General features: G+C 38.9%; 2 protein-coding genes across 4 annotated transcripts in view; one reads left to right on the top strand and one right to left on the bottom strand.

Moving 5' to 3' along the window:
- Positions 1-18690, bottom strand: part of ncf4 (neutrophil cytosolic factor 4) — a 40838-nt gene that overhangs the window by 17831 nt on the left and 4317 nt on the right. Inside the window, exons 4-6 of the mRNA XM_042484668.1 lie at positions 10827-10897; positions 9978-10105; positions 3894-3942 (exon numbers count right to left, since the gene is read on the bottom strand). Of these exons, the coding sequence (XP_042340602.1) occupies positions 3894-3942; positions 9978-10105; positions 10827-10897 (248 nt within the window). The remainder of the gene's footprint in view (positions 1-3893; positions 3943-9977; positions 10106-10826; positions 10898-18690) is intronic.
- The window catches only part of pvalb7 (parvalbumin 7), a 50212-nt gene that overhangs the window by 7788 nt on the left and 23734 nt on the right, over positions 1-18690 (top strand). The gene's annotated exons all lie outside the window — the stretch shown is intronic.

Raw genomic sequence — 18690 nt, forward strand, 5'->3', positions numbered from 1 at the left:
CATCACTGTGACTCACCAGAAACACTCACACACAAAGACACACTTAACCTGCTGTGATATCAATGTATCATCCTAACCTCTATATTCACTGTGTTAAAATATATATTCACTAGGGTAAACTTGTATTGAGTAATGCCAGTACACTGCTGGTCTTGAATCTTCTATCAAACCTGCAAAATATATTTAGTTGTTTCATCACAATCCCTCACATCCACATACACCAATGCATCTTGTAAAGCACATTTCAGTTCAAAATGCAGGTTAAAAGTCAGTATCTGAGTTTTATGGTCATATTTCTCCCTGGTGGGATTAAGTGTACCTGAATATCAGCTTTTTTTTGCTCAGTAGGGTAGGTCTTTATCTAAAATAGGATCTAATTTCTGCTCTAATGGTTCTCTGCAAAAGAAAAAAGGCTGAGTCCCGGTCGATTTGGAGCTGCTTGATTTTCAATTTTCTGATTTTATGGGGGGGGGGGGGCTGTGCATTTTTGCACTCCATCTTTTCGCCTCTTTTCTCTCCCTTATCTATCCCTGCTTCTTTGTCTCTCTGCCCAATTTGTCACATTAGTCAAAACCAGCCCTCGAGCTTGTGCATCGTTAAAATCATGCTATCTGGGAGCAGCCTGTCCCATTGACCTTGTTTGAAGCTCATAGAGCCACAGCCAACAACAAGTACTTATTATGCTGTTTGGGGCTAAGCCTGAGCTAATACCAAGCGGAGTGGAATGAAGTGTTGTAGCGTAAACGCTAACACTTCTGCACCAACTCTACTGTGACAAATGCCTGCGCTCTCCTCTTATCCATCAGGTACAGACCAGCCTCTGATCATTGTTTGGATGTAGTTTAACAGCCACTTCCCTTCTCTGCGCTGAACACACAGCCGGACACACAAACACACAGAGGAGCACCCATTTTGCTCAGAGAGAAACAGCAAGAGCTAAAATAAATGTTGAGTAGGATGGTAGGAGAGAGAGAGAGAAGAGACTGGAGTGCAGAAAGATACAGAGTGTGTGTATGTGTGTGCATGTGTGTGTAAGAGAGAGGGAGTTAAGTGCAAGGTTAGGATAAGTTAAACACTTTTGCAGGGGGGGAATAAAGCACATGTAGTTCAAGAGCTGCACACTTCACCTGCAGACATGTACTTGCATTAAAGGCTGTATACAGTGTGGACACAGCCACTTACAAAGCTGAGCAAAGGTGCATCAAACACTCACACTGCAAGAAAATCTGCACATCATCATGGCACCTCAGTTTAGATCTGAATCCACACAACCTTATTTTAGTTTTATTTAAAAAGTGAAAAACAAATCTGCCTTTACATTATGAATTTCAAGCTGCAATGTTTGTTTTAATTATCACTTAATCTGCTGATTATTTTCTTGATTAATCAATTAATCGTTTGGTTTACAAAACATCAGATGACAGTGAAAAATCTCAGTTTCCAAGGTCCACAGTAAAGTAATGGCTGTCATCCATCAGTCTGACTGGACTATCAACATTATTACTCCTACACAAACAGAATTACACACAGTTTCTGCACAGCACTGATGGTTTGTTTTAAAAATAGACATTTACGAAGGTTGTAACTAAGCGGGTGTGTTCTTGCACTTCTATCTTTGTGAGGACCAATTCGAGCTTCAGACCTAAAGTGTGAAGAAAATTTTGGCTGTTTCTCACTTCTTCAAAGGGCTCTTTGAAGGTGTAGGGTCCTTTCTTACACCCAGAGTGAAGCTGGGCACAGTGCAGCACAACTGTCGTTTTGAGTTTCATACAAACATAGTTGTAATTTACACGGCCAGCGCCCACATTGTATAAGGAGCAAATGTACTTTTGCCCATCTGTGCACCCATGGGCATGTAGGTCTTGAAATGAGCTGTGTTCAAGTGCATTGTATGTGTACTGCTATTTTTAGGCAGCAGGGCTATTGCACAATTGACCAAAAACACCCTGTTCTAGAGGTAGAATTCAGTATTTTCCTGCCATTAAAGGGCTTATTATTAAAATAATAACATTTACCTGCATAGGTGGGTTAACATTCATAACTGACATTACATGCTTGTTACACACACAGAGATGTGCAGATGAATATTGAGTGGGTAAAATAATACATCATGAATAAGGGAAATCCTACTTGGATTCTCTAAAATGTGAACATAGCAGAGAGCAGAGGAGAGCTGCACTATGACTCTGCATTAAAGTGATGTTGTGCACATTTACACACAAGGAGCATCATCATTTAAGTAATTTTTTCAGAAGCTTAAATTTTAGCTCTGTTTCATAGCGACATTTTAGTTTTGCTTTTCCATATTTGCTGCAGTTACATTACCGCTCTTGCTGCAGTACTCTGAAACTGTCCATATGCATTGCATTAACACACATTTTGAACTATTACTTCTGCACATATTAACTATACTTTGAACTTTTGCATACCCCCTGGATAACATTTTTTGCACATTTTTTCTTTTTAGAGTAGCAAAACAAGTTATTAATTATATTTTTCCCACCTTTTTATTATATTTTTTCTATTCTATATCAATGTTCATGACTGTTGCAGTACTTTGCATTGTTTTTATTCTATCTTAATATATTTACTGTAAGTTTAAAGTATGTACCAAAGACCACAGAAAATTCTTTGTAAGTGAAAACATCCACTACATAAACAGAATTGCACCAGGTGCAGGTGGACGATGATTTTAAAGGGAATTTAGAGATTACACTTTGCTTTGTCTTTAGTTTATGTTACGCACAGAACATACCTATGATTAACTAAGGGACAAAATACAACCTTGCGCCTTACTTTGCACCGAGATTATGGATTATACTGTAAGCCCTAAATTTACTTGTGCCATGCAATTTAAACCATGCATTATAGATCACTATAGAGATCTCAGACTTTGTTTAGGATTAATGTTTGACTTATGTTCGGGTTAAGGGTTGGGGCTGAGGATTTAGTTGTAATGGGTGAAGTTATTGTGGGGGTAAGGAAATATGCTGTATCTCTAAATGTCCTCACAAGTATAGAAGTAAAAACACTTGTAAATGTGCTCAAAGGTCAGTCAGGGATTGTGCTGATTGTACAGAGAATAAAAGCCATTTTTTTGCCCCCTCTGAGAATTTAATTGGCAGGTCATTACCACTTTAACCTCTGAGCTGACTGCATTCCCCTCCTGTACACCTGCACCTGAACCACACCGACTACACAACCTCACAAAAACACACACCTTCTAGGTAAACCAACCTCAGAATATAAACACTGTTTCTCCTCGCTTTTTTTTTTTTTTTATGGTGTCAGAGTGGAGGGTGTGAGCAGAATAAAAATGAGAGGATGTGAAGAAGAAAAGTAGGAGGGGGAGAGATGTTTGAGAGATAGTCACAACCTTGGAAAGAGACAGAGGGAGGGAAAAGGAAAAAGAAGGACAAACTTAAGGGTAGTTTAAGGGGAGAGGTGGGGCGAGGAGGGAATGGGGAGGAGGAGATAAGGTTAGGAGGGAGAGGGAGGCTAATACAAAAGGAGAGATGGGTACAGAAATTAAAAAAAGGAAGTGAAGCGAGGCGGTAACTATTGATGAGGTCAATGGAGTCACAGACAAGAGGGAGGAGAAAAAGTGTGACAACGTTTGACGAATGAAGTCATCCTTATTGATTTGTCACATCAGTCGATATGTTTGTTTATCTGTTGCAGAGTGTTTCTATGAATCTCACATAGTGCTGTGGGAAGGTGCAGTGTCATGAGATGCAATCACACCAAGGGTGCTGCCAGGATCACATGGTTTTTCTCGGGGTGATGCAGTGCATTCTGCGTGGTTGTTTGACTAAAAAAGTTGGTACTCTGTGGGTGGCCATGGAGATTGTAACCAAAGCAACAACAACTACAAAGAATGTTACAACACATACCTCAGCCCTGGGGGAGGAGAAGAGGTCCATCTTTGGTTTGACTGTCTTCCTAAAAGACAAAGATGGACACATATTAGACAAAAGATGTAAGTGAATATATCATCACCCAGAAACCCTGGAAGCGTGAACGATAACAGGATGCATTCACCCATGATGGGAGATCAAAATCTGACCATTAAAGTCTGAAAACAAGACCTCTAATTATATTCCTTGTCAGACGCCATCTGGGTATTCTTACATCAGATAGATCAGACAGAGCACGTTTTAGCAGCTTGAAACAGCTTTTTAAAATAGTTTTCAATGAGACTAAAAGGTTTTGCTCAGAGCTCCCTGTATTTTTTTTTTCTTTTTGCTTTATGCACCTTGCGTTTTAGCAGTAGCGCCCTGAACGCCTCAAGTTTAAAATACTTAGATTTAAATACTCAGACACAAGCAACAAGTGGTAGCGTACAGAAATGTTACCTCACTTTCATTGTCACCTTTCTAGGCAAACTGCAAGACATATCTGCATGAAATTTGGTGCAGGCATTCATGTTCCTACACTTGATGAATTGTGATAAATCTGGTGATCATCTGAGTTTTCAGTCTTAGAATCCATCGACTGTCGGAAGGTGTCTAAAAACGCTAAGCCTCTGGGTATAATAGGTAAGGGGGGAGAGAATATCCAGTCAAAGACTCTTCTGTGCACCGCCCGAATATTATTATTATTACTATTAACAGATACTGTATGTGCATTTAGATTCAGATTAATAATAAAAAGGAATACAAAGATAAATCGTTTTCAGATATTGCATTTTAGTCAATGCATTCCACCTGTCAACATGGACTGTTTAGCTGCAACTTTATCTAAACTACTAGCAGAAACCAGAACACAACCCGCTGTCCCAGACTCTTGTCCCGTTGCCTGCAGATTCTGCATACATGTGCAGATCTGTTCAGAATGACTGATGAGTTTCCATCTAGGGCCATCACCATGTCAAAATTTCAATTTGTCCATACTTTGATTAATGACCTTATACCTGCAAATCATCAGCCCCATCAGTCTAAGCTGTAGACCTACTGTTTTTAGCGCTGATTAGCAAACATTAGAATGCAAAACTAAGATGGTCAACACAATAAAAATTATACTACTAAACATCAGCACATAAGTAATGTCAATGTGGGCATATTGGCATGCTGATGTAAGTATTAAGCTCACAGCACAGCCATGCCGATGTCCAGCATTACAGAGCCGCTGGCATGGCTACAGAATCTTATGTAAAAACCCAAGAAGCAAAATGCCTCATCCTCGCACATTTCATAAAAAAATGCAGTGGTGTCTGAAATACTACATTTTAGTTTAGGATAAAAAACTCTAATCAATGTTATTTTTCTCATGCAAGAACACAACATGTGCAAACTGGACTAATTTGATGTTTAAATAAAAAAAAAAAAACATTTTGCAAAGAAGATTGAAAATAAAAGTAAAACTCAATAGCCATAATATGTAGCCAGGAGTTTAATGGTGCATGAAAACACTTGTCAAGGTTGAATAAAGCTCATCATAAGTTTAGTGTTTACTGTAAAGTACTGGAACAACACAATACAATGCATCTGGTTTTGAGAACAATGAGGACAATCAAATATTTGGCAACATCTGAAAAAGGAAATGTCACAGTTCCTTATGTGCCAACACTCATATAGAAGTCCATATAATCATAGGCAGGTCAGATGCGAGAGCTGAGGAAGTAATGAGAGTCTACTTTTGCATCATTTCCTATTGAGAGAGTCCCTTTTTACCACATATCCTGCTGGTGTAATCTGACCACACAGACATGTACCAATCAGAAGCCTGAGTGGATGTTGTGAATGAGGAAGCACGCTTTTAAAAAAAGTAATATGTCTCTATGAAGTTGCCAATGTTTGCCCCAAATCTATGTATCCTTGTTTCTGTCACTCTCTCTGTACTTAACTGCATTCACATATGATGTAAGAGAGAGATTCAGGGATAAGATGGGAGGGATCAAGGCCACGCTTTTTTGCCTAATGGGACATCATGACCAAGGACAGCCTCGTTTTCTGATCTGACATGAAATATTTATGACTTGTTGTAGTAGGTGCTGTATCTCTAGATGCTGTGTCTAATGAATTCACTCATACACAACGAACGTCTACTTATTAAGGACTGTTTGAGTAATCATTAAAAAAAACAATACTTAATTGGCATGCTGAAATGGTTCTATTGATCAACCAAGTTTTCACATGGACCTGTTTTTAAAATATCAGAAAATGATTACAGATCTAATAAAATGTTGGTAGCTTTTCAACTTTCAGAGCATTCAGCATTTCAGAGCATTTGCATGTATCATTCATGTTCAGCATATATGTCAATTATATGTCAATTACTCACCCCATGTTATGTTGAATTTGTTACATTTGTTTCTCGCATGCCTCCACGATGAACAAGAGTCAAAAAAAGCAACAACATTCTCAATGAATTGATGTAAAAGAGGTACATGTTTAACAGATAAAAGAATGGTTTACAAACTTGCACACAATTCATGCAGTGTAATCCAAGTCTCATTTATCCAGTTGTATGCTCAGTACTTCCTTAGCATGTGCATTTTTGCTAAAAAACATGTCAGTACCTTCACATTTCTGATAAGACAGAGAACAGACTATTTGGAGCCGAAAAGTTTTTTTTGGGAAAATGAGACTCGGGTTATTCTGCGCAAGTTGTGTTAGAGTTTGTAAACAGATGTTTTGGCATAGTTTTGAAGTTGTTAAATGCTAACGCTTATGACTTCAATTCATCAACAATTTTCTCCCTTTTTGAATTCCTTGTTGACTGAGGAGGCATGCGAGAAAAATAAAGTTTTCTTCCCATATACAGTGTAACAAAGTGAGTAAGTCACAAAAATTCTTATAAATCTTATAAAAGCTGCTATTTGTTCTGATGAAAGAATTGGGGAGCATTGTGTTGAATTCGGCAAAGCACTGATATCAAGCTAACAATAACTAACTGGAATAAGCCTCGCAGTGGCTCCACCAGCTGTTTGGCTACAAGCTTTATATCCATGCGGGTTTATATATCGGCCATTAAAACCAGACGTTTCAGCAGCTTGTTCCACCACCCCAACCAGCTAAGCTCTCAGTTTTTGGTACTTTAAGATATAATAATCATCCATGAGTTTGTTTTGGGGGATTTGCTCTCCCAGTAGAGTCCTAATCCCCCTCAAGATTAAGTCTAATAATCATACAATCAGGTGTTCAGTTCCCCAGCTAATGTGCCCCTTAAAAGCCATGTTTCCTGCAAAAATACTTTGCAGTCAGATGCAAACACTTATTCACTCACTTTGGATATGGGTGCAGGCTTTATGTCTGATAATGTCGTGTTCTAGAGGATGTAAATGCTTGCATAATACTGAGCAATTAGCGGGTCCACGCAAAGTTTCTGGGACACCTATGTCTTTTTTATAACACTAGATCAATCCTAACACCTACCACTAATCCCTGCTTATGTAAACTGTGTTATTTTGATACTTTGACATCAGATGCTGCACACACAACCAACTGACTATAGCACTAAAGGTGCATCAGCAACATTTTAAATAGTAATACAAAGTCTGCTTCTATAGAAACTTGTTTTTATTCACTTTTCTGTGTAACAGAATTTTCAGTCTGAATGACCTCCATTAATCATCATACTTAACAGCATTCATCTAGATGGAAAGCTCTGTGATGAAAATTGCATGGGTGTGAGTGTGCCAAAAATTTCTCCTTTGTTTCATTAGGATTTACAAAGGTCAAGATCTTGCGGCCTGATTAACAGTTCAGCAACATATACATCTACCAGTATACACATATACATATCTATGCACTATTTGGTCGCTGTAAATTCTAAGAGTATAGTCGAGACCTTGAAAAAAACAGAGCCAAAAAGAACCAGCTTACCTGAACGTGGTGGAGTGATGTTTTGAGGCGGTCACAGGTACTCTTGTATGGTCAATGCCCTGACAAAGGCCGCAATGCTGAAACGCATCGGCATCTGTATTTTTTTCCCTACCTTTCTATCCTTTTCTTCTTCTTTTTCTTTCCGTTAGAAGAGTGCCTGTTACCGTTTCAAAAGACCATCCCCCATAGTTTAGGGAAACTGGTTCTTTTTTTGCTCCATTTTTTTCCAAGCATTTAACCCACCACAGAGCACCTCTTTTTACCGTGATTAACTAGACACACACTAGGCACACCAGTCCCCATTCATTTTTTAATTTTTAAAAAAAAAATGTTATGTTCTAGACCTGTTCTAGATGAAAAGATGCAGAAAACCTAGTCTATAGGTTTACATAATGGGCAGATATTTGACAAGGGCAATAAGAAAGGAAATCATTGAATTTCTGATTCTCCAAAAAGGGACATAATAGAAAAAAACTAACAATGACTTGCATAAGCATTTCAAGGTTTAAGCTTTTACAGAAAAATCCATTATTTTCCATCCCTTTCCTCTCTTTAAGGACCTATCATGTTGTCGATTTCACTTATCATCCATATTAAAATAAGACCTAAAACCCCACTCCTCCAACTACTTTAATTTCAAAACATGATTTAATTCATTCATATTCATGTATATTCATTATTTCAAGAGCTAAAAGATAGCTCTTAAAAGCCTATTGGCACTACATTGATACTAATTATGGTAACTTTTAAAAGATAGAGGAGGCACTTTCCCATCTTGCTGATCAAAATCTCTACGATAATACGACGGTCACATTTTGAGGGCCTCTGAGGCTTTTACTGAGACCCTACAGGACTTCATATCCACAAAGAAATGTATGCAAATTAATTTAGGGTACAAACAAGCCCTCAAGTGGCAACAAATAACCCCCTTCATCATTAATTGCAAGTGCTTCAGTTTTAAATATGATTCATTAAGGTTGGCACCTTTGTAACTTCAAACTCTTTGTAAAATTGTAAAATTGAGTATTGTCTCTTCTGATCTGAGGGTCTGATAAAAAACAAATTGGGGTCTCACATGTGCAGTTTGGGATAGCTGGTGTTGAAGACTGTTTGTAAGTTTGGTGTAGAGTTATCAAATATATTGAATAAGTAACACATGTAATAGTTTTAATTCTGCAGCACTGATGCACACCGTACACACACACACACACACACACTACATCTGAGTCGAGCCGTTTTGGTGTCTGTGTGAATTTGCTCGGACTGTTTAAGGCCTCAGTGAGGTAAGTTGGACGTTGCTGCTTTGTTATCTTGTGTTAACTAGGCAGATGTTTAACTGACCATTCACTGTTAGGAGGAGAGCGCCTGCAGAGATGGCAGCAACAGAAAGTTTGCATATCCGGCAGATCCGGCAGGTAGTCAGGACGGTCCAGGATCAGACCCCCAAATTCAAGTTTCATTTGACTGACACAGGGTGCTTGGGTTGTATCGCGGTATTATGGTATACCAGGGTAAACCATAGGGCCGTGTATTTATACCATCATATACCGTATTCTACAGAGATTTTAAGAGGGATGAAGGTATAAAATATTACATACCACACAAGCCTACTGACGACTTCTCCCTGCTACTTGGTAATGGGTTACTTCTGTCGATACCTCAAAGGTACTGAGTCCTGACACCCAGCCCTAGTGATTCTGCTGTTGTTCACCCCTAACCAAGTAAAAAACTGTTGTCGTTGTCATATAATAGCCTTGTCATATTAATCCTTTTAACACAAAATAATTCGTTTTATCCTCTAAATGGCAATTTTCTCTGTGGTATGGGACATGGTGAATATCAGTATTTTTTTGTATAAAAATGAGAAATTCCAATATTGTGATAACAATAGTTTGGTGGCATTTCTTTGTAATTGTGAACAGTTTAGGGATCATTTCTCTGAATGCTCTTTAATATATATATAAGATACACAAAGATAAAATGGATATATTCTCCACTGCAAATGGCTCAGGAGTGAAGTGGAGATTACGTCTTCTTATTTAGTCACATCTGGCCTGGTAATAAAGGGTTTCAGCTAGCTGGTGCTGCAGCTCTGACAGCTACAGTCTTCATTCTGTTTTGCTTGTTAGCTTTGTGAGGTGTGGGGCTTACACTTTGCGAGTATTTGGGCGGAGACGCGCAAGGGCTCGCGGTTGTTGCTGGCTGTCCTGGTCCGTCTGGTAGAAAAACATCCTGAGAGCTTCCTCCAGCAGAAACCATGTCGGTAGACCCAGCAACCTCTGGGAAAGAAAGAAAGAGAATCAGGCAAGACAGATGGGAAGAAGTTGGATAACAAGAAAGGATTGAGTAAAAAAAAAAGATTGAAAGAAGAATAATGAGGCAGTGTTTGAGGTGGAAAATGGGAAAGACAGGTGGAGACAGTGGAGAGATGGAAAAAGAGAAGTGGATGATTACAGAGGTCAGTGGAGACAGAGTGGGAGTTTGATGGAAGAGGAGCAGGAAAAGTAGGGTGGTGGGAGATTGGAGCGAGAAGGGTGGAAGAAGTGGATGGAAAGAGAGGAGATGAAGCGAGAAAGATACAAGTGCAAGGCGAGCGAAGGCGAGAGAGTGTGGCAAAGTGAGAACCACGTAGGTTGTGGGAAAAAAAAAGAGTAAAGCAGAAAAGAGAAGTGAGTGAGTGGGAGAAAGAGAACCTGATCGTGTTTTTAGCGATGGAGCAACACTGAAACATGTCAAAAGTCCCACAACTACAGTCAGTCAGACGTGATGTGGGCACAGGGCAGAGCAAAGAGAAGAGAGCAGCAACGCCTACATGTTGAGCTCCATCTGCAAACTACTGCTGAAATATCCGAGTCAGTGCTTATCCACCTACAGCATCGTTCAGCCCACTAAGTTGTAGGCTTCTGCACTGCACGCTGCAGAAGATACCAAGCATGCCAGCAACTCTTCTCTTTGTACAAAATCAAACACTGCACTGTACATAAAATTAAATGTGATTACCTTCATGTATATGTTGAGTTCAGAGATTCTACGTTTTGCGATCTCCTCCTTGTTGCCGATGAAGACTTTTCCTGAAATGAAAAAGGTACAGAAATGGAATCAGCAGGGGTCAGATGTATAATCAAGGCCTACACATCATTTCCCACACATGCTGCGAACTGGTATTTATGGAAGAAGAGCGTGCACAATGTGCAAAACCAAACACATGTTGTATTTCAGAAAAGATTCTTTTTCAAGAGCGAGATCAGTGTGCAAGTAGAAACGGAAAAAAATGAGGTGACTGAATCTAAAATGCAATGTTATTCTTTTAGACTCTGAGGTAATTTCAATACTTGCATTTCATTTTTTGCAGTCTGCACACTAAAAAACATAAAGATGACCTGCAGCATTTTTGTCAAGCACATAAGGATGCAAATGCAACGTGACAGTTGGTGGCAGTAATGCACAGTCCTAACCGTAACCCCTACCCAGATCCACTTGCAACATTAAGTGAGAAGTTAAGTATGTAATAAAACTCCTCCAACAGTGAGCCTGCACCGATGCCGACTTATTGACCCTGTTAAATGCCGTATTGTGATTGTCGTGGAAGACACTTCTTACAAATAAAGTTCCATGAGACGACCATTACAAACATAAACTGCTTAAACTAAAATACGATTTATATCGCCATGCAGATGCTAACACCTTTAATCTTTGAAATCTGAGCAAATTGGCTTGACTTCTTTTTGAAAAACACTGGAAGATGGCAAAGAGCAAAATTAGCCAAACATTAGTGAGAAATTAGTAAAAAAGTACAACAAATTACCTAAAAACTAGTAAAATGATGATGATGATGATGATGATGATGATGATGATGATGATGATGATAATAATAATATATAAATATATATTTTTAAATAGAAAACTTTTTTTTAAAAAAATCAGGAGTCAGAGACATTTTATTTTTTTTAAGAAGATTTTACTAAATCTACTAATTTCTTGCAGCATGTGGAACATTGTCCAAGTTTGTCATTGCTTTTTTCGCTATGTTTTTGAAACATATTAAACCAATTTCCACAGGGTTCAAATATTATATAATATATAATACTTGTGAAGGGCATCTGAGAGCAGCACAAGAAAGGTGTTGTCGCTATAAATCAATAATTCAAATAAAGGGAGCTATGTTTGCATATTTGTGAATACAAAAGTTATAGTCTTGCACAGACACAGACATCTATGCATCTTGCACAAAGAGTTACCTCTTTTGCTGAGAACTTTCTACTAGAATACAATGTATTGCAGCAATATGTGTAGTTTGGGGCAGATTTTAAATCAAAACCACTTTTTTTGTTTAAAGAAGACAAATACTCCTCTAGAAAAACACACCCTTCTCGAGAGTGTGGACATATTACCCTTCATCCCTAATATCACACCAAGTTCAGTCAAAAATGATGAGGCACAGCGCAGACTCCTAATGCTCTAAATCAGGACCGCTCAACAATTCATCCAGAGCCATCTAACAGTGCTGTTAAATCAAATTTAGCACAGTCTTAATGACCCTCAGCCACAATATCCAGCCCTCTCTCCTCTCTCAATTTCTCTCGTCTCATTCACTCCGGAGCTCGATAACTCACTCCATCACTCGCAGACACAAATTCACTCATTTACTTACTTACTGATGAATCATTCACTCATCTGCTCACCTCACACCATCTGCTGGGGCCTCGCTGAATAAAATTATCGGCTGACCTTGAATCTATTGTGGAACAGTTTTTTATTCCTATTATAATAATATCTTTGTTGCATTTAGCCTGAAGACAAGCGTGTGATAAATCAAGATCATAGGAGAGGAGGATTATTTGACTTCAAGATAGCAGCTGATATATTCAAATTAATATGACGGAAAAGGGCTTAATTTATTTTTTCTTGTATACTGATAGCTTTGGATATATTGTTTAAAATATGAAAATTATAATTAAATAAGAGAAATTCTGTAAAGCAAATAAAGGGAGGGAAGGAAGGAACCATTCAAAGTCTGGCTTTCTTTTCATGATTAATTTTACTTAATCAAAACGGTTTAAATCGAACCAAACAGACCTTCGTCCTTTTCCATTATTTCTTTTTTGCTCCTAACCACCACCCATTCTCCCCTCCTCTCTCTCCCTCCTCTGTCTTTCCTATTCCCTTTCCATCCTGATGAGATCTGGCACTGCAATTAAACCCATCACATCTAATATTATCCAGCAGACTCCTCAGTGGCAGATGCTAAATCAGAGTTTGTAGAAAAGTAGAACTTTACCAAGATAGAAAGTGACATTGTGAGACACTCCCCTTAAAGTCAGTAAAGTCTTTGGTGTGTGTTAATAACTGAAAACTGTCACAGAAAAATATAAACCATGTGACTAGAATCAGTATTGTTGGTTACTTTTTTAGCCAAGCGCAGCTGGGCGGCTAACTGCTGGTGGGGATAAAAATTATTTAATCATGTGGCTCTTGTAGACTTTTGAAATGTTATTGGACCAAACAGATCAAATACCAAAAGTGAAACACATCATTTCACAGGGGATGTCATGTTCAAAAAATGTATGCACTAATTCACAGATGTCTCTTTCACCATGTAAGTCTATGGGATAAAGTCTTTTTGGGCCACAGGGCATCACGGGACAGTGTAATTACACTTGCTACTACAAAATTGTCTTCAGCACACTTCCTGGAGACCTGCATTCCCTTGAGAAGCTCCATGATCTCTGATATGTTTGTAATTTTTTTCTTTTTTTTTTCAGTCCACAATGTGTCCTGAGAACGTTGAAAAAATGCACTTATACAGCAGATTTCAGACAGATCATAAGGACTGTGCAACAAAAAGTTAGCATCAAACTAATGAAATAACAAATAGATGAAAGTAACACAGCTTTATTTATACCTTTTTCCTTTTAAACGAAAAGTTTGACGGCATGTTTAGCTGGTAGAATGCAAGCATGCAAAGTGAATATACACAACAAAATGTTTCACAAAACTGGCTGCACACACCTTACAGGCCATGCATTATTGGTCCTAATTTTGTCCCTGTACTGCCCCACACATAATTCACAGGATGGACAGCAAAAAACACTCAAAATGAGTTTCTCTGCCATTCCTGCGATTTTTACCTTTCAGTCAAAAGATGCATTTCTTTTCATTGAACACCAGGGGCGTAGTATACATACTAAATGGAAATACAGACAAAAAACTGTTTGGAACAAAGCATTAGGCCTCTACAACCCACAGCAATATGTTAGGGCAGGCCGTCGATAGCAAACCCCAAGGCAAAAAAGTCTGCAAAGCGCTCAGTGTTATAAATAGATCATGATATGGACAAACCGCTCACAGTCTAAAAAAGTCATTTTAACTTTGACTTTCATTCCTTTGACTGTTGAAACTTTCTGGCACACACTTATACTCTTTGTGGCAAACCCCACTCCTCTGCTCCTCTAAGCAGGTTAAAACCAATGCCAAGAATAAGAATCATCTGTACCTTTACCCCCTGTTTGGCACACTACACATGCAGTAAACATCAAGGGAAGGAAGAGGCACTTAGGGGAGGACGGCGAGGAGCTGAGAAAACAGCAAAGAGATCAGAGAACAGCAGAGGCCTTGTTTTAATGGTTCGGATTGGATGCAGTTCTGGCGGAGCTCCAGCAATGAGACAACACCACAGGTGCACCATGAAGATGAAACAGATTTGGTTACTTTGAAAATGTAACTCTAGAATACAGCACTAAATAAGAAATATTTTCCGTTGGTGCCTAATGTGGGTAAAGCTACCCTGACTGATGTTATCATGTAAAAATGATATCTTGAAATGCCATCAATATTTCTTTGTAACTGTAACATGACTATTAAGGCTGCAGATATGATGATGTCGAGTCAGCATTCTTGTAATCAGATTACGGTGCATCTACTGCACGGCTAATGCAGTAAATGTGACTTTGAGTATTAAACCAAATACAATCTTTCGTTTGGTTAATGCTGTTCACAAAGTCAATGGCTAAACTTAAGCCATTTAAGTTCTAAAAACATAAATATATCTGTAATATATCTGAAAAGAAGTGTAACCTGATTCACCATCGATGCACACACACATGCACACACACCTCACTCTGTCCTCATCTCTCCTAAATCGATGGTGCGAGCCACCCATTCAAAGCCCTCAAGCTTTTATTGGTGCAGATGTTGGTTTCCAGCCTCCGATAATCAATGCAGACGCTGACGGCGGCTCCCAGACAGACAGACTTATAGGAAAACAATGAGCTGCAGAATTAAACTGGAGCAATGGAGCAGATGAGGACAAGAGGACAAATACAGACATACTACAACACAGCCGACGAGTGTATATGTTGTGAAGAAAAAAAATTAGTCTGCTGACTTAAAGTAAAGGTAAAGCAAAATCAGTGATTTTACTTCATAAATGTTTGAAAATACTTGTTGAAAAAGTGAAAGACTTGTGTAGTTCAGCATTCTGGAGTAAAACCGATAATCTCTTTTTCTGTATTTCTGTGTCCAGGATTTTTTGGCCGGGCCCAAAGACTGCTCAGTGATGCACTGGAGCCATCCTTAACATGATCTCGACCCAAATGTATTAACTCATTTAGTGCCATTGACGTATATATATACGTCAAAGTGTGTTTTCGGCGGCTGGCACAAGGGGGCGCTCTCACGCTCCCTGTGTGTAATTTTGGGGCTGCTGGGATTTGTAGTTGTACTACACAAGATGGTAGATCAAAACATAATGTGTAGTAGTCGGGATCAGAGAGCAGAGTGATCTGTATGGAGGCGATTCAAAACTACAGCAACAAAGCTACATCAATTTAATATCAGCATAAAATGCCCCCCAAAAAACAGAGAGGGTCAAGTGGCCAGTTTTGCCAGCAGACACTGGAAGAAACTCTCATGGATCTTTGCACTTTAAAATGAAACCATTAAAAAAAACACAAAATACATTTAAATGGTATGGTGGTTAAACTGTAACTATCATAATACAATGTAGGGCTGTACCCAACTCAAAATTATGTCTGTCGAATCGGATTTGGCTCTTCAATATGAATATTTGGCGTTTTGCTTTTATTCAATATAAAGTTTAAAAGTTTGAACAAGCTCCACAGGGCATTCAGTGAGACAATGGAGTATCGTACATGCTCAACAACATTTTTTGCTGACACTGAATGTCAAGCAAAAGCAAAAGCCAGAGACTGTATTGTATTAAGTTGCTGTGAGATTTAAATTCACCACTTCTAAGCAAAGGAGAGAAGATAATTATCTCAGAGCCCGAGGTGCAGAGTCTCTTCCTCCTCTGTGACGCTGCATCATGCACGCATCTGCTTCTAACAAAGAGTAGTGTGAAAGTCAAGAGCACTCACTTTGCAGCAAAAATCTAGGGACCAAAACATCCACAGAAGCACACTGACTAGCAAAAAAAAGAACAACTGTTCAACTTGAAGCAATCTCAGTTGACTGGGGGGTCTCCAACTGATGATTCAAATCTCTGACTTTCAAGCCTTACAAACATGCATTTCTGCATCAGTGCCACGCATATATAAACCATCGAATAACTGCTGTAATCAGCATATAAGGCAAGATTGAGACTAGATTCTGATCTCATTTTTGCAGGCCTTTTGTCTGCTCTGCCTGACTTTGAGCTTAAAACAGCACTTCTCAGTCTTCGGCTCGTTATTGCACCAGCTTTCTATTTCTTAATTTAAAGTCTGATTGTGGAAGGTCCAGGTGCTTCCTCCCAGCACTTAATCTTCTTGTGAAACAGCTTACTTGCATGCACCAATTACTTTGCTAATGTCTAGACCTGCTCTGTTGGGTGCACATCTTTTCTTTCTTTCTTTCTCATTCTAATTTTTTCTTTCTGCAACTCAACTTTGAATTCATACTCACATCACCTTTTTCTTAAGAACAAATAAGTATTCAAAGCTACGCTTCTGGGTACAAATGGCCTTATCCTTACATTTTAGGTGTCCCTGCAGCCCAACAGAAGCCATGAAGCATGACAGAGAGTTGAACCATACGTCAAAAGTTATGACTGTGAACAAAAGGTGTTACAAATCAGCCACACCGGGGTGAGCCCCATGCTGCTCTGCAGTATGTCAGGCAGCTGCTCTGGTGTTAAAACACTGCAACTTTGTAACACTATGTCACCTCCATAGTTTCCCTGTAGGCGGAGGAGAGTATAAAATGCAAAAAGTGTTAAAAAAGTCTTTTAAAAAACCCTATACTAAAACTACTATTTACATTTAAATAGTAGATCATGTAACACAGGACAGGAACATGTTGTAATCTCCAAAAATCAAACACCATCATCATAGCCACCAAATTAAAAATCTTGTGATCTATTGTTCTAAACTAGGCCTTCAGACATTCATTCATTGATTCATTCATTTATTCAATCATTGTCCATAAACGTTAATAATAACCTCTTAAGGGTCTGGGCACGCTGGAGCCTATCCCTGTTGTCATTGGGCAAGATGCCGGGTACCCTGGACACGTCGCCAGACTATCCCAGGGCTGACACATAGAGACAGACAACGATTCAGGCTCACACATTAGAGTCACAATTTAGAGTCACCAACTGCCAAAGAAGCTGAATAAGAACATGCAAACTCCTTACATTAGGGCCCACCACCCAAGGTCAAAAGCTCACTCCAACCCAACTTCAAAGCTCAACACAAGACAGTTCAACACAAGTTCAAAAACAAATATTTTTTCTCTTACCTGTAGAGCTATTTTTCAATCTAGATTGTTTTGGTATGAGTCGCAGAGTGTTGCAAATATTGACCGTAGAGCTTTCTGCCTTCTCTCCAGTATAATGGAACTAGATGGCACTCAGCTAGTGGTGCTCAAAGTGCCAAAAAAATAAATTTGAAAAACTCCACAGCAATGTCATTTTCAGAAATTATGACCTAGTTGCTCAAGATAATCCACAGACTTTGCTTTGAGCAGTTTTATGCAGGCACCATTTTCTTTCTACCAAAGTACACCAACCAATCATATTACCATGAAGAAGGAAGTGTGCATATACTCTTGGACCACAGACTATTTAAAAACAGGAATGAAACTTCCATGATATCACCCATTGGTTTATGGACTCCTGTTTTGAAGCCATCTCAACAGCAATGTCTCTTTCCAGTAATCATGATCTGGTTACTCAAGATATTCCACAGATCTTGTTAATAGCAGTTTTACATAGGAACTATTTCCTTTCTATTAAAGTAAGCCTGCCAACTACGTCATCCTGCAGAAGGGCGATACAAGATGTAAACATTAATGGCGTCCTCCTTGGCTGAGCTGTAACCTTAGCTGGCTATTAGTGCTGGGTGATGTAGCTGTAGATTTCTTCTGCACAGTGATACAGTTGGCGGGTGTAGTTCGATAGAAAGAATTTTCAAAAGTATAGGTATAGCATTTGTTTTTGGTGAGCACCACAAGCCATCTAGTTCCATTATATTGGAGAAAAAGCAGACGTCTCTAAAGCCAATATCACCAACACTTGCAGACTCACAACAAAACAATCTAAATTGTTAAATAACTTCAGGTAAGAGGAAAAAATACATGTTTTTGATTCTGAGGTGAACTGTCACTTTAAGTAGGTGCTTATGGAGTGAAACACCAAGCAATGCCAGCCAAGATAAGTCTGCTGGTGTTTCTCTACCTGAGTGTACCCCAAACTGCAAATGTTATAGCAAACAAGGTAAAGTTACTGCAGAAGAGATTTGTTTGGGTTCTCTTTTTGTTCTGTTGTCATCACGTAGCTGACCAGGATAAACCACTTGAAGGCTGATAGATGGATTAATCTCCATCTTTCATCTCTCCCAAACCTTTACCCTTCAACATGACTGTTTTT

The sequence above is a fragment of the Plectropomus leopardus genome, chromosome 4 (genome assembly GCF_008729295.1).
Source record: "Plectropomus leopardus isolate mb chromosome 4, YSFRI_Pleo_2.0, whole genome shotgun sequence".
Taxonomy (NCBI): Eukaryota; Metazoa; Chordata; class Actinopteri; order Perciformes; family Serranidae; genus Plectropomus; species Plectropomus leopardus.